Source organism: Grampus griseus (assembly GCF_964374135.1).
Source record: "Grampus griseus genome assembly, chromosome: 14".
Classification (NCBI taxonomy): Eukaryota; Metazoa; Chordata; class Mammalia; order Artiodactyla; family Delphinidae; genus Grampus; species Grampus griseus.
In genome coordinates this window covers 1,265,667-1,281,816 of record NC_139008.1, presented here as the reverse complement: position 1 = coordinate 1,281,816, position 16,150 = coordinate 1,265,667, and the positions used below count along the sequence as shown (strand labels likewise).

Sequence of the window (16,150 nt, the reverse complement as noted above, 5' to 3'; positions counted from 1 at the left end):
GTCGTGGCTCACCGGCTCTAGGTGCAGGGGCTTCAGTAGTTGTGGCTCGCGGGCTCTAGAGCGCGGGCTCAGTAACTGTGGCTCACAGGCTCAGTAGTCATGACTCACGGGCTCTAGGCACATGGCCTTCAGTAGTTGTGGCTCGCGGGCTCTAGAGCGGAGGCTCAGTAACTGTGGCTCACGGGCTCAGTATTGTGGCTCACGGGCTGAGTAGTCATGACTCACGGGCTCTAGGCACATGGGCTTCAGTAGTTGTGGCTCGCGGGCTCTAGAACGCAGGCTCAGTAGTTGTGGCGCACGGGCTTAGTTGCTCTGCGGCATGTCGGATCTTCCCAGACCAGGGTTCAAACCCATGTCCCCTGCACTGGCAGGTGGACTCCTAACCACTGTGCCACCAGGGAAGCCCTTGACCCTAACTGTAAAGAGTGCTGCAGTGCTTTATAACTTCAGGGAGCGAGGACTGGATGTTCGTCTTCTGACTCTGGGGACTTGCCCCTCACAGCCCCGTGCCACTGTCCGCCTCCCAGGGCCCCTCCCGGAAGCACTTCCCGGACAGGGGGCAGAGCACGCGCGGCCCGGCTGACTAGCTCCCGCCCCCCACTGCTCTCCTGCTTCGGTGCAGCTCGAAGCGGGCAGTGTGGTCTTGGCTACGCATGTTGAGGCTGCCGCGGGCCTCCTGATAGCAAGCGCTTTACACCAAGGTTCTGCCACCTGAGGACAGCCCCGCAAGGCGGGTCCAGGAACGCGCAGGCCTCCCGGGCTCTCCTTCCGCAAAAGCACCAGCAGCGTTTGCTCTGGCTCCGAGGGGCTGGAGCATGGATCGCAAGGATGGTGGCGAGACCACCTGTGGCCCTGCTAGGGGCTGTGCCCACCGCAGTGGGCCTTGCTGACACTGCATCATCATCGACCCAGCGTCGAGGGCCGGTGAATCACCAGGAGGGGGTGCGAGCCTCCATTGTTCAACGCTGGCAGCCATCGCCCGTGTGCCCCCCCCCACCCCACCCCCGCTGGAGGACCCGGCCTTATCGCAGTCTGCCAGCTGCTTCCCGTGAATTATTAAAAGCACCTCTGTGCGTGGTGGTGACTCATTTCGCGTTCTGGATCTGTCCTGCACAACTGGAGAACTTCGTCCTTGGCAGGAGTGTGGGTCAGGCTCATCGGAGGAGGTGCCCAGTGGCACCATGAGGAGTGGGCCTCCCGCAGCCCCGGGTCCCCTGCCTGGGAGCCTCTGCGCCTTCTCTTCCATCCCGGACACCTGCCTTCCCCTCCTCAACCCCGAGAGAAACGCTGATCTCTCAGGAGCCTCGCACGGAGGCGTGAGTGCACGTGTTTGAAAAGACCCGAGGGACTTGTTGGGACGTGTTGGTTGAGCTTCTGAGGTGGGCCCCTTCTCCCGCTCGCCCCGCGGAGGCCGGCTGGAGGCTGGCTGCCTCACCACGGAGGCCCTCGTGTCTCAGGACGAGGCTCCTCCCCCGGGAGGGAAGTGAGCATGCGCGCGGGACGGGGCGGCATTAAATGCGTCTCCTGTTTGGGGCAGCGTCCAGGGGCGGAGCCTGTGCTGTTCTGTGATGTGCGGCCGGCCGTGCTCCCCACCTTCCCATGTGGACGTCTTCACTTCCTCCCTGTTGGGGCCCCCAGGCCCTTCTGCTGTCGCTGAGCACATGATGTCCTTCGTCATGCTGTTCCCACCTCCTGGAATGTTTCTCCAGTCCCGCAGAGCCTGCTTCCCCCTCAGGACGGAGCTAAGTGCTCCTTGCAGCGGTGCCTGTTGCTGCCCCGTTGTGCAGACGCGCTGTCGTCCCACCGCATTCGCTCGAGTGCACTCTGACCATCAGCATCGCCACCACTGTTGTCCACGGCACAGGCGTGGTTTGGGGCCTGACGCTGCAGCCACTGCAGGCTGCGCGCTGCACACGGATCATCTCAGTTCAGTCCTGCCCCCCAGGTGGTCATTGTGGAGGAGCTGCAGCGAGCAGGCAGGTGGCCGGTGGGGCGCAGACCCTGTGAGAGCACCGTGGGCACCGCGCTGCCTCTTTACGCCAGTTAACCTGTGGGGCTGGGCCTCGCCCGGGGCCGGCACCAGGACGCAGTGATAAAGTGTGTGCTGAGTCACTGGACGCAGACGCGGAGGAACGCAGTGCGTCCCCGGGGTCTCCCAGTCTGGGCACCCAGTCTTGGGGGTTTGCCCAGTTTGCAAAGGTCTCATTAGAAAACGCGGGTGATTTAAACTTTTGCCTTGCGAGGCCCTGCCTGGCTCCTAGAGACACAGCCTGCGGAGGTGGCGGCATGACGGCTGGCCTGGGCGCGGGGCAGTGCCCGCCGTCCCTGCACGAGCACAGCTCGCAGCCGCTGTCACCGGGGCCTCCGCGTGGCTTTCACACCGGACAACAGCACGACCTTTTATCATTTTCCTTCTCAGCATCTTGTTAGGTGTTCTCCCATCTTCCGTCCCAGGGAAGGTCTAGAGCTCGCTTGCCAGGTTTCAGGTGGGCCTCCTGGTGGACGCATGCTGCGTGGACGGGTTCCCGTGGGCAGCGCCAGCTCCCTGCAGGGTCGGTTCTTCCTGTTCTTCCCGCTTGGAGCGCCCTGCGGCCGCGTGTTCACAGCTTCTCTCACGACCTCACCTGAGTACGGCTGTTTCCTTCTAGTAGGCCTTGCACGTTTCTTGTTAGCTTGATTCCCGGGTGTTTTATCCTTCCTGTTACTTGCATGTTGCTTTCACCCTGCTGCTAGGTCCACTGCCACTGGGTGACCTGGGGTCGCGGGAAGGTGGGCACTTGAGACGTGGACACTGAAAACCCCAGAGGGTCCCCCCCGCAAAACTGTAGCAGCCGCAGACTAGAAACTGGCTAATTTATCTGCTAAACTCATGGGCATAACTCCACGGGGGAAATCACGTACGACAGACGTCCCTCCCTCACCGGCTCTGAGCACGGGCTGTTCTTGTGGCTCGCAACTGCCTCGCGTCTCCGTGGGACCCTCTCTGGCGTAGCGCTGTCTCGTCTCCCGCTTTCTTACTGTGCAGCGTTGAACGATTTGCTGCTCACCGCGCTGTTGAGTTCACAGCGTCTTCACGGCCTCCCCGCGCGTTTGCCTAGACGTGGTTTGCTCCCGGCGTCCCTGCACCCGTGGCTGAGCCACCCTGGACCATCTCTCCAGCCCCTGGTCCCCAGGGATTTTGTGAGAGTTCTCTTTCTTAGCAAATGTGCCGACTCAAGAAATGGCCTTCTAGGGTGGAAACTCTGTAGCTGGGCTTCTTTTTTTCTGAGGTGAAGGTGTGTCCCAGCTCAGGTCAGCAGCTGGGTGAGCCAGTGGTGGCTGCCTGCGGCCTGTTGCACCGGTGTGTCCTTCTAGGCTGGGATGGAAGTTGACAAGGGAGGTCCATTTCAGACCCTCCCACCCTCACCAGGAAGCAGCAGCCCCTCCAGAGACCTTCCTGGGTGCTTGACAGGTCCAGAGCTGAGCAGAACAGTGTGCTTTGACCAGGATTCCCCTCCTGTTTTTTTTTTTTTTTTCTAATTAATTTTTATTGGAGTATAGTTGCTTTACAGTGTTGTGAGGATTTCTGTTCTGCTCTCAGCATCCTGTCTTCTCTGGGAGCCCTGGGAGCCCTGCCAGATGGGGGCTCTGGGGAGGAGGCAGCAGCCTGGATCCCTGGGCTGAGGGCCCTGTGTGGGCACCTCTGGAAGCCCGGGTTCTCAGCCCCATCATGACCGTCTGTGGGGCTTGACAGGGGCTGGGCTCCTGTGGTGAAGCTTGTGTGCAGCTCGTGTGCGTGAGCACCCTTGCCTGGTGCTCAGCCGTGGCCGTGTTAGTTAGAGTCGCTGTCGGGGGAGGGGAGAGCACGTCCCCTGCTCCCCACACTGGCTATTGCTTTGTGGGACTGGGTACCCGCCCCCCGCCCGGGCATGAGCTGCCACCCTCTTGAATTAAACTGAAGTTCACGGTCTCTGTTTGGAGGTCATGCTGTATTAGCGAGCTCTCCTTGAGGACCGTTAGCATTGACGTCTTACGACATGGCGAGGGAGGGGCCTTGTCAGCAGAGGGACGCAGGGCAGTGCAGGCGGCAGGTCCCCGCGGGGCCCGGGCTGTGCCGGAGCAGCGCTCTGCTGGGGTGACCATGCCTTCCTGAGGGCTCTGCCCAGCGCCCCGTGGACCCAGAGACTGCAGCCTGGCTGCGGGGAGCAGCACTGGTCCCTCTCGTTCTTCCTCGTGGTTCAGTCCTCGGCCCGAGGGCCTCGTTTCTCCGCGTATGCCGTCGGCTTTGCGGGTTCCTCAGGGGCCCCCTGCCCACCCCGTGCCGTGGCCTCTGGCTGCCTCGGCCTCCCGCACTCCTGGCTCTGCCCCTCCCCCTGGCTTGTGCTGCGTCCTGGACTCTCCTCAGACCGGGCGCCGGGTCGGCCTCGTGGTCCCCGTCTCTCTGGGATCCTGTTCGTGTTGCCCGCTGTTCAGTGCTTGTTCCAGGAGGGAGGCTCGGTGGTATCCCAGGTCCCCCGTCGCGGCCAGAAGCACCGTCGACTGGCTCTGGTGTGAGCGAGGAGGCCGGCAGGGCACAGTCACCGGCCGGCCTGGGCTCATCGCCGTGTCGTGGAGGATGTGGCTGTCGCTCTGGGCCTTGGGGGGGCCGGGGGGGGCCGGTGGGCCAAGTGAAGAGGCACGGAGGGGTCTGTTTGCACAGCAGCCCGACTCCCTGTCCCGGCGTGGGGCACGGGGCGAGGCGGGGGTGCGGTTTTCCGGGGGCGGGACTGGTGCTGGGGGCACCCAAAGCCTTCATGCAGCCCCTGGTAGGCAGCCCAGCCGCGGGGGGTCCTGCCCCCTCCCCAGGGCCCTTCCAGAAAGGTCTGCCCTGGCCCTGCTTTCCCCGGCTCCCTGGAGCGCCGGCGCTTCTTCCCGAAGGTGCTGGACCGTGCGTTGCTGCTTTAGGGTCGCCCCAGCACAGAGACTCGTGAGAATCAGTTGACGAAACCAAAGTCGGTGTACCCTGGCACGCTTCCTGCTTTCCCGGTTTTCACGCCTCTGGGTCCGGGTCCCACTGGGTGCCCCTCCTCCTCCATCTGGAACCCCCTCCCTGCATGCCCGCTCTTACCTCTCCTGGGGCCAGCCCTTGGCATCCCAGGAGGACGTTCCATGCGTAGGTGCCTCCGCTGCCCCCGAGATAGCGGCCTGTCTCCCCCCGGGCACAGACTCAGTTCATTTCTAGTCGCATATGTTGCCCTGTGATCCAACCCTGCTGCAGATGGAGGGTCAGGGTCGACCCAGACAGTCCCTCCGAGGAGAACCAGCTCTCAAGGGCCCTTGGGTCCTCGATGGCCGTGGAGACTTGGAGTGGGCTGGAGAGGTCGCTGTGGCAGACGTCCTGGACGGCAGGAAGGCCTTTGCCTCCGCCAGTCTGGGGGGCCTTTGCAGGTGCTGCCTCCAGGGCTCTTCCTCAGGGGACGGAGTTGAGCGGGAGGGAGATTCAGGCCGTGGCGGTTTTGCTCTGTGCACGTGGCCTGGCCACCAGGTGAGGCTGGCCCGTGAGACCCAGCACCCTCTGATAGCAAACGCTTTGTCGAGTCCCCTTCCTTTCCCATCTACACATGGTTTTACAAATGCCAGTTTTCAGTAGTGTCTACATGTAGGACAAAGAGGAAACAAAAGAAAAATAATTTATAGCAGTGTATGTTTCATCATGGAGATGAAATTCGGAAACGAGGAGGGGAGGCCTTCAGGGAGGAGGCGGCTCTAGCTGGCGGGAGTGTGGGCTGTGGTGCAGGTGACCCCAGGAGACGCTCTCCTTTGGAGTGCTGTCCACCGGGAGGTAAATCTGCCGTTGAATGGGTACCGCAGCGGAGCTCTCGGCCTTCGGTCATTTAGCAGCGCCCCTCAGAAGAGGCGGTCCAATTAGGCCTTGTGTTCTTTTTCTACAAACAAACTTCAAATACGGACTGCTGTCAGTGAAGTACGAAATAGGTAGTAGCAGAGCGCGCGGTATGGATGTGTTTCCCGTGCTCCCTTGTCTTCTTCCTGTGCCAGGGCAGCCGCTAACCAGCCCTCGTGCCTCCGGCTGCAGCCAGGCCCGGCCTGAGGGGGTCCCACCCCGAGACGCATGGGGGGCTGGGGAGGGGCGGGCCACAGTCAGTGTGTGTGTACAAGTGTGGGTGTGAGTGTGCTAAAGTTGAAGGCACGTTAGTTATGAGTCCAAGGTTACCGGTCAGACTAGAAGGGCCTGGTTTTCTGCTTCGAACGCTGTGCTGCAGGTCAGCATTTCCTTCTTCCCTCCCGGAAGCCATCCAGAAGTACTGAGAAGAGTGAAAACCACAAAGGCAAACTGAAATTTGGGCAGAAAAGAAATACAGCTAAAGCCCAAGCCTCCACAGAGGAGGAGAAGGGCCCCCAGCCGGGAATGAGCAGGGGGTGTGCAGGGAAGGAGCCCTGGGCCAGGCTGGCGGGGCAGCGGGGTGGGCGGGGCAGCGGTGGTGCGGGAGGGGGAGGGGAGGTCTCAGTGCCCCTGAGCTGGCGGAAGGCAGAGGGAGGCAGCGAAGGCGAACGGAACTCACACCAGACCCTTTGTTGGGATGTAACGTCAGAGGAGACGCCCGTGGTTTCCTCCGTGTAGCCTTTGTACAAAGCCAGACTGAATAAACCTCATCATGGACAATGAGTAATAAAGGCAGCATCACACAGTTTCATAAAACCAAAAATTGTGTAGAAAAACAAATAACAGGAAAAATTTCACAGAAAAAAAGTTGACACTGAGCAGGTGAGAATTGTACCTGAACCTTTTGCCAAGAAATAAGACTTGGCAATCGGGTAGAATCCATGAAGCTGGGACCAAGTGCAGGCACTCAAAGAGGGGAGGGGAGGCCAGAGGAAGAGAAGAACCCGGAGCTGCAGACCTCGGGGCGGAGCCAGAGGGGCGGGGGGGGGGGGCCGGGGTGGGGGTCAGGAAGGCGAGGCGCCGGGAGGACCGCAGCAGGAGTTGAGTCTGTTTGGTTGGAAGGGTAAAGCCAATGTACAGTGTAAACGGTCCACATTCTAGTGACTTAGAGTTGATGTAGTCAGTAAGATACCTGGGAAGGGAGAAGATGCTGGGAAACATAAGAATGTTGGTTTTCTCATCATCAGAAGCTGACGATCAAAACGTACTGTCTAAAGATGACATCAAGCAGAAGCGTGTTTAAGTGTAGAAAGGTGAACACTGAGAAGGGTGATACGTTTGACTAGTCAGGTACTTGGTGCAGGAAGTTGATCGGAACAGTTGGAAACGAAGTATAGGTATCATAGGAAGTCAGAAGTTACAAAAACAACCACTAGAATGAAAAATATAAACCTTTCCAAGTATCAAGAAAATTTCACACACAAAGGCAAGCAAGACAAAAAAGCCATAGAATAAAATCGTTTTGAGTTATGAAACAAAGCAAAACAAAACAGTACAAATCCAGAAATAAATCCAAACAGATGTTTTATCAAAATATAAACGGGTAAAATTCACCTGTTAAAAGGGAAAGACTAAAAAAAAAAAAAAAAAGGGAAAGACTTTCTGTTTGGATTACCAAGTAAAGCCTAAAAAAGTCGGACAGTATAGGATGCAAAGGCACGTGGGCAGTTGTACACAGAAAGCAGAGGTCATAACCTTGATTGCAGTTAAATTTCCGTTCAAGCCAAAATGCATTGCAGAAAACGGTAAAGGTACAGATGAATATCTGTGTCAACTAAAATACCATCAGTGTTCAGAAAAGCAAAAAAAGAGGAGAGCTTCAACAGGACATTGTCAAGGACACCAGTAGTGGAGAATTATTTTACGTCTTAATCCCCGATAGAGCAAGTGGGCAAAGAATAGGTAATAGCAAGAAATACAAGATCTGTGATAAATATATACAGAGAGACAGACACACACACCCCCGACTCTTAACCCTGAAACTAAAGAACGCTCTTTTTAAAGAGGGCTCATGGAAAACATTAACAAAACTTAATCATGTATTAGGTAATAAAGAAAACCTTTATAAATTCAAATAGGTAGAACTAGGACAGATAACTTTTTCTAATCACAGTGTGATGAAATTTGAATTTAAGAGCACAACTAAAAAAAGAAGCAGCTCCTAACACTTGGAAACTAAAAAAAGAAATAGAACAAAAAACTCTGTCTAAAACAATGCTTGGGTCAAAGAAGATGATATGCAATTCAAAAGTGCATAAAATCTAGAAAATAGTCATAATGGAAACTCTTCAGAGCCCGTGGGAAACAACTAGAGCAGTGCTCAGAAGAAAAATCACAGGTTTAAATATTTATGTTATTGAACAAGAAAGAGTGAATATATATGGATTAAACACCCAGTTCAAGAACTTGGAAAACAGAATAAACCTTAGTAAAGGAAAAGTAGTGTAAAGATCAAAGCAGAAGTTAATGAGAAAGTGAAAAATGGTAGAAATAACAAATCCAAATGCCTGTGCTTTGAAAACAAACCAGTAAAACATATTAATTATTCACAATCCTAGTAAAAAATTAGTAGAAAGATCACCACCCAAAATAAGAAATAAGAGTAATTAGCTTGGAGTTACTGACTCGGGGCAGGGGTGTGTGCAGGAGAGCGTGTCCTGGCTGCCAGAGTCTCTGATCTGACCTGGACGCGGTTCCCCAGGTACGGACGGGCAGAGTCATTGAGCTGGACTCACAAGGTGTGTACCGCCCTGTGTGCAAGCTTCGCCTCAACAGTAAGGAAGATAAACGAAAACAAAAGAGAGACAAACCTAGGAAGAATTACTAGGTCTACGTGAATTCCGTAAAAAGTTAAGAATTATGTCACAACTCCATTTAAAATAAAAATCCAAATGAAATGAATAGCTTTCTAGGGAACTATAACCTATCAATCCCGACTCCAAAAGAGATAGAAATTTCAAACTGACCAACTGTTACCAACTTGCCAAAAAATAGGCACACCCTCCCCCAACAAAAAGGAAGAGACGGAAAGGCATCAAACTGAGTCTGTTTCACAGCGAAATCCTGCTACAGGTCAGGTGCCATCCCCACTGCATGCACTGCCCCAGGGCACCAAGAGCAGGAAAGCTCTGGGGCGGGGGGTGAGCACTGTTTGACACCAGCAACTGCAGAGCCTCCCGCCTGTGCTGTGTGCACCCACACGTGTGTGGGCATACGTGTCAGGGCGTGAAATAAGCAGGCGCCAGGATGCACCACGGGCAGCGGGGGCTTCTCCAGGACGGGGCTGCTGCTCTGATTCTAGGCTGTCAGCTTATCGGAGACCTTCTCCATATTTGCTGAAAAGCCGCTTGACAAAATCCAACAAGTCTTGATTAAGATCTCCTAATAGCATGTGGACTTACGCGTAACTTCTCAACGTGAAAAAATGTATCTGTTTCAACCGAAAACTGACACGCTGTAAATAAGGAGGTATTGGTTAGTTCCTGTGAAGCCACAAACGAGGTGTGTACCGCCCTGTGTGCAAGCTTCACCTCAATAGTAAGGAAGATAAATGAAAACAAAAGAGAGACAAACCTAGGAAGAATTACTAGGTCTACGTGAATTCTGTAAAAAGTTAAGAATTATGTCACAACTCCATTTAAAATAAAAATCCAAATGAATAGTTTTCTAGGGAAATAAAATCTATCAATCCCGACTCCAAAAGAGATGTGCAGTATTAGAACCTTACCTTGGTATCCTGGAGACACTAGTCATCCACCTGAGACAAGAGGAAGAGCTCCAGGTGCCTGTGTTGTGGAGGAGGGCGTGATCGGGGCGAAGACGGTCGGCCCACAAGCCTCGCCGTCAGCCTGAGGCCCTAGTGAACGGGTGGGCAACAAAGTTAATGTGCAGAAATGGGACAAGTCCTGTATCTACAGAAACAGCAAGTTAGACAAGGGAAGAAAGTACTGCCGTGTACAACAGCAAGAGGTGGAAAGACGAAGGGCCCCGGACGGGCCTGCGGGTCGAGAAGGACGTGCCGGCTCTGCATGCGGCCAAGTCCTGGATCCTCGGCCTCACCTTCTGCACAGCCCTGGTTTTGTGGAAAAGGGTTGTTTGGTTTATTTTAATGTGGGGTGGGTGGGGTGGGAGAGAGGATCCCAGGATTCTTGTCAACAGAACAGGACGTCAGAAGCAGACCCAGTTACAAACAGGAAGTCAGTGAGTGAGTCCCTGGGGGACGATGAGCCCTTTCTGTACCGAAGCAGGGATGTCCGGGACCTCAACCTGAAACGCAGCAGGACGCTTCGCGCCTTCCGGGAGGCAGACGTCCCCCACCACCGGGTCCCCTGCCTCTTGTCCATAAAAGATCTTTAGCCTCCTAGGCTGTCCCCAAGTTCCAAAGCGCAAATGTAATCAGAAAAGTGAGGAAATACAGAAACAAAGGAGAACAGTCAAGCAAGACAAGATGATAATAAGAGGTTAGCCCTGGAATGAAGTCGGGGACCTCTAGGTCCTCCTAGGGCTGTAGATAACATCCTGGGCCGGCTCCTCGAGTTGTTTTGCAGACGTTAAAACCCTGCCTGGTAGAGGAAGTTAGCTGCGTGCTGACCACCAGCATGTCGACACCAGACCAGTTGGAAGCAGAAGGTCGATGATGTTGGCTCCCAAAATACCACCCAGTTACCACCGCCAACAGATCTGCAGAATGTCCACGAGCTGATCAGACACCCGCAACCCTCACCCCTGACGGTGTCTTTGAAAACCCTTCCCTGGAAGCTGTCGGGGGGGCTCGGGGCTTTTGAGCGTGACCAGCCTGTGCTCCTTGCTTGGCCCGGCGCCAGGTGCCCTGCAGTAGACACTGCCCTGTCCTTCACCACAACATGGCCTCAGCAGGCCAGCTTTGCCCTGGGTTGCGCGGTAACAACCCCAGGGCTGTGGTGACATCGGATGGAACTGCAGGCAGACGTGTGGCTCTGAGGACTCGTCCTGCAGGTCAGCTCACACCGTGGGGACTGGTGTGTCTGAGCCGCCAGGTGGGAAGCAGGTCAGACGTTGGTCGGCAGGAGGCTGGCCATTGGGATGGTTCCAGGAGCCACGAAAGTGAACAGGGAAGCTCCCTCTGCTAGTCTGGAAATACCTCCAAATGTGTTCCGTGAAAAACTCAACGTACGAAACGAGGTGTAGGAAATCTTCCATTTTTGTAACAAGAAATAAATTTAAGAGAAGGGAAGAGCGTTGACCTTTTAGCTGGTGAATGTGTGAGCTGAGCCCGGGAGATGCAGGCTGCAGGAGGGGACGGGGCAAAGTTGGAGAGAGACCTCTCCACGTGCACCCGTTTGCGTGCGACACCTGAACCTTAGCTCCTGAGGCTGCAAAGCGTTCGCCGGATCCAGGACAAGGTGCTGCCGGGCCTCGGGCAGGGCCTGGCACCAGGGCACCGGGACCATGCATCTCCAGGAGAGACCACCATCATGCTCTGCTGCGCAGGCACGTGGTAGCCGGGGGTATCTGCCTCTCCTCTGCTCAAGAGGTCAGCCCCCGCCCCCAAAAACAGAGAGAGAGAGAGAGCAGCCCAGACTGGACTGTCGGGCCCTATGTCCCCGGGAGAGAGTCTTCCTGGTCCAGTGAGGTTCGTGTCTCTGCTGGTCTCTTTGACTGTGGCCATGAGGCTGGACACAGTGAGGGCAGGGGCTTCCTGGGTGCCCACCCACTGGCCACCAGCTAGGAGGCCTGGTGGTGTCAGAGAGGAGCGACAGGCCTGGACACTCGGGTGAGGGGCAGGGCAGTGTCCGCGCGTCGGGACAGCTTGGCTCCTGGGAGGAGCTTCATCTGAGCCCCAGGCTTCTGAGGTAGAGGTGAGGGGCCCCTGGACACGGTGGGTGTCACTTCTCCTCGAATACGCACGGTTTTGTTCTGCACGTGACGCCACGTTGCCCAGGCGTCTTTGGTGCTTGCTTGTGAAGCAGGCCGTCACCCCGACGGGGGGCCCAGCTGAGAGCGCCGCCACCGCCTATCGGGGTGCAGCTGGCGAGGCGGGCGCTGGGCTGCGTCCTTTCGGCACCGGGAGAGGCAGTAGGGGTTGAGCGTGCGGACCCGCGTGTAACTCACTTGTGCCGAGGCTCTTCCGGGAGCTGGTCCGCAGGGCGCTGGTCCGCCTGGGAGCTGGTCCGCCGGGAGCTGGTCCGCCGGGAGCTGGTCCGCAGGGCGCTGGTCCGCCGGGAGCTGGTCCGCCGGGAGCTGGTCCACAGGGCGCTGGTCCGCCGGGAGCTGGTCCGCCGGGAGCTGGCCCGCAGGGCGCTTGTGCTCGGTGTCCGCTCCAGCCCTCAGGCTTCGGGCTCCCGGGTGTGCGCTGGTCCCATTTAGGGGCAGGGTTTCCTCCAGGGACCTGATGACTAATTGGGGCATCATAAAGACCGGATGTTTGGGGCCCAAGAATTCCTAAATCAGGTCGCCCCAGGAGGACCTTTCCAAGAATGGCCTGGAGGGAACGTTTCCAGGAGGAAGCACTGCAGGCGTCAGCCTGTCCGTTTAGGCCAGGAGGGCAGATGAAGGAGACGCTCTCCTCCCCTCTGCCCAGGGCTGCGGGTCCTTGCTTGTCTGTCACAACACCTTTCCCACCAATGCAGGGCACGTGCTGGGATGTGAGCTGGGAGCTCTTGGCCGCCCCGGGTTAAGGGGCAGGTCGTCAGCCATGCAGCCTGGACAGTGATGAAGCCGGGGCCATAGACCCAGCCTCCGGGACCGGCCGCCTCACTCACGGCTGTTGTCTGTGGCCAGTGTGGGCGCCACGAGGGGTCCTGCCCGCATCCCCTGTCCCCTCGGGGGCTCGGTGGAGAACTGGGTGGGAGGTTAAGGGCCTCTCTCTGGGGTGTCAGGACACAGCTAGACAGCCGGCAGAGCAGGAGTCCCCCGTGCCGGTGGTGGGCGGCACACCAGGGCTGAGAGGGCGGGCAGACGGGTGGCCGGGCGCAGGCCAGGAAGAGCGGAGCTCGATGACAGCCCTCTCCTCCCGGTGACCCACACGCGGGGACTGGGCTGGTGCGGGGTGGGAGGCCCCGAGGGCGGACTGGAGAACGGCCAGATCCCGGCGTGAGGACAGTGGTACCGAGCCTGCAGCCGGCTGCCGGGGCCCGCCGCGCACTTGCATGCAGGCGTCTCATCAGGGGCCTTCGGAGCCCAGGGCAGCGGGCGCTGGTGTGGGAGCGTGCTCTGCCCCCGCTCGGGGCCGCCCGCCCCGTTTCTGCTCCTCCCCGTGGGTGCGCGCGGGAGTCTCCTCCCTGCTCTCCTCCAGCCTCGCCGTCCTCCCCACGCCGCCCCCACCGTGGGTCCCTTCCCAGCGGTCAGTGCGTGGCCTGACATCCTGTAGAGGAGTTTGAAGTCACAAGATAAAGTATCAAGATGTCAGAGCCGATCAGAGCGTCGGTGCGTCTAGAGCCTGCTCTGTCCGGCCGCCGCGGCCCCCTTTCCCCGGATCTCGATGTCCCCCCACGCGCCCCTGTGACCGTGTCTGTTGCTGCTCTGGAGACACGAAGGAAAACCCAGGGAGGCCCTGTGTTTGCGGGAGGCCTGGCGACGGGCGGGGCGCCGGGGAGAGGGAAGCGGGTGCGCCTGCAGATCCCCGGGGCCCGTGGTCCGCGCTCAGCCCCTCCTGTGCTTCCTCGCAGCTGGAGATGGAGCTGGAGCTGCTGAAGGCCCAGGCGGGCCCGGCCGAGCAGAGCTTCCTGTTCTCCAGGGAGGAGGTGAGCTCGCTCAGGTACGTCCCGCTGGCGTCTTCACAAGTCACCTCCCGTCCTCGCGGCTCACAGCCCCGCTGCCCCGCCTGGCCTTTGCTCAGCCCCCTTCCTCAGGTGGTGCTGACAGCCAGGCCTCCCTCCGTCTCAGCAGACGGCAGGCCCCTCCTGTCCCGGCGCTGTCTGCGGGGACACACCTCCGGTCGTGCGTGTGTGACGACGGGCAGCGCGAAGTGCAGCGGGGGCGCCCGGGCAGGTCTGGGGGGCTCCCGGGTGGGTGCCCGTGCGTGGGGCTGAGGGCGCATGGGAGGATGTGCTCGCGGGCGGCCGGGCGGCCGGGCCAGGCAGAGGCCAGACCCGTCGGCCCTGGTGAGGCTTGTGGCCGTGTTCCCGTGAGCAGCAGGAAGCCGTCCAAGGTTTCAAAGCAGAGGAGTGACATCTGAGCCGGGTGGGGAGGCAGGAGGGGAGCTGCCAGCACCTGCTGAGCCCTCGCTGTGGGGTCAGCCCTCAAGCTGTGGGCCAAGGGTCCTCCGGGCGCCCCTTTCACAGCGCTTCCTGGTCCCCGCCGCACCGGGCGGTCTCCTGCCCCTGGCACCCCTTGCTCTGCTGCACTCGCCGCCTTCCGTGTCTGAACGGTCAGCCCTTCGTTCCTTGTGCCTCGGTTTCCCAGCGTCGCACGCGGTGACTGCGGGGTCAGTGTCCTCCACACAGCTGAGGACATCCTCGGCTTTCCCAGGAAGCCGCACGGGGCCCCCTGAGGACAGGCGTCCCGGGACATGTGGCCCCACCGTCACCCCCTCACGGTCGGGAGGGCGACAGGGACTCCAGGGCCGCCCCCCCCCCGAGTGAAAACCCAGGCAGCCTCCACCTCCCTGGTCCTCTCCTTCTCCCACGGATCCAGGAACGCCTGCTCCTAAGGGGTCAGTGCAGAGGAAGGCTGTGAACCCAACGGCCTGCCGTCCGTCACCCGCCCTTCGGCCTTCCCTGGAAGCCTGGCCGGCCAGGGGAGCCTGGGGCCCAGGACTGGCCCTGCCCGCTGGGGGCGCCTGGAGCCCATTCCTCCCGAGGATGGGGGTGAGGACAGGGTGGGCACGGCGTGCCTTTGTCACGCACACAGGTGGAGCTGCTGTGCATAGGTTGCGTGTGTGTTAAACATACATGTCGCGTGTGTGACGCGTTAAGTGTATGCACGTGGCGTTTTAAAGCGTCACTCTCTTGAGGAAGGAAACTGGGGAAAGTTCAGTAAAGGTTTGAGTGGCAGCGGCCGAAGGGCTCTCTCAGCTGGAACAAGGCTGGGCTCCTGCGTCTGTGCTGGCGGCCCTGGGGGATCCCAGGTGCTGTCTGTGGGTTTAGCACCTGGATAGACTTGCTCGTCCTGGAGACTGGCGCCTGCCCGTCCCACCCTCCGGTGCCCTCACTGCTGCCTGGGGCCCCCCACCTGCCCACCCAGGCCCGTTCCAGCGCGCGGAGTCCCCCGCTTCAGGGGCTGGGGGGCACTGGGGACGCCCCCTCCCCCCGAGGATGGCGCTGTGTGCTGGGCCCCGTCCCTCCCCTTCCAGACTGCCAGGGGCTAGACTCTTGTTACTCTTTCTTTAGAAAACTTACTGAACGGATCCTTGCTGAGCACCCCTGCTCTGGGTCTTACACTGCCCTCGATCAGGAGACGAGTGTTGGGTCCCGGGAGCGGGCGTGGCCGAACATGGACGTGGCCGCACGGTCACCCCCCACGACCCAGGCCCTGAAGCCAAACGCGCCTCCGTGGACCTGGGCCTGGGCCTGTGGACCTCAGCGAGGGGTGCCCTTTGAAAGGCAGCCGCGGCCGGGGTGAGGCCCCCAGACCCTGGTGCTCCAGGCTGAGGGCAGCCTCCCGCTGCCCCTCCGCACCACGTGCAGCTCCGCCGGGAAGCCCGTTGGTTGGCCAGCAGGACCCCTCCGCCCGGGCTGCAGGCACGCCGGGAACCAGCGTTGGGCCCCTCCGCCCACCTGCTGCCCGGCTGCCAGCAGCCATAGGGTCCCCGCCTGGACCGTGCGGGGAGCCGGGGCCACGACCCCGTCTATCCACTCCTTGCGCTGACCCTGCGGTGGGTGCGAGGGGCAGCCTCCCCGCACCGGGCAGAGCCTCTGGGTCTGGGTCCTGGCCCGCCTCGTGCCTTCTCTCTGGGGGACTGAAGAGCCGTGTGCCGTCCGGCGCCCCGAAATGTGACAGAGACGCGCTTTGGCGGCCCGGTCTGCGCCACGTGGTGGACACCCAGAGGCCTCTCGTCTGGCACCTCTCATCCCCACCTCTCGGGAGGCGTCTCGTCTCCCTTTTCTGCTGCTGCTTCTCTGAAACTCTCACCTGCGTGTTGAGCTTTCTGAATTCTTTCCACCGTGAGAACGTCTTTGACCCTATTTGTAGTGTTGCTGTTGTCCTTTTATATTTAGAACACGCTCACTGACTCCTGGACTTCATGAAGCTCTCTTCTGTCCGCACAGCCTGCTTCCTCTAAGTTGCTTGCTTTCTGTCACCATGGTGGTC

General features: G+C 59.1%; 1 protein-coding gene across 2 annotated transcripts in view; it reads left to right on the top strand.

The window, feature by feature from the left end:
- Positions 1 to 16,150, top strand: part of MAD1L1 (mitotic arrest deficient 1 like 1) — a 318,428-nt gene that overhangs the window by 200,983 nt on the left and 101,295 nt on the right. For both annotated transcript variants that reach the window (XM_082669805.1, XM_082669806.1), the window contains one exon: positions 13,567 to 13,655. In XM_082669805.1, coding sequence (XP_082525931.1) covers positions 13,567 to 13,655 — 89 coding nt within the window. The remainder of the gene's footprint in view (positions 1 to 13,566; positions 13,656 to 16,150) is intronic.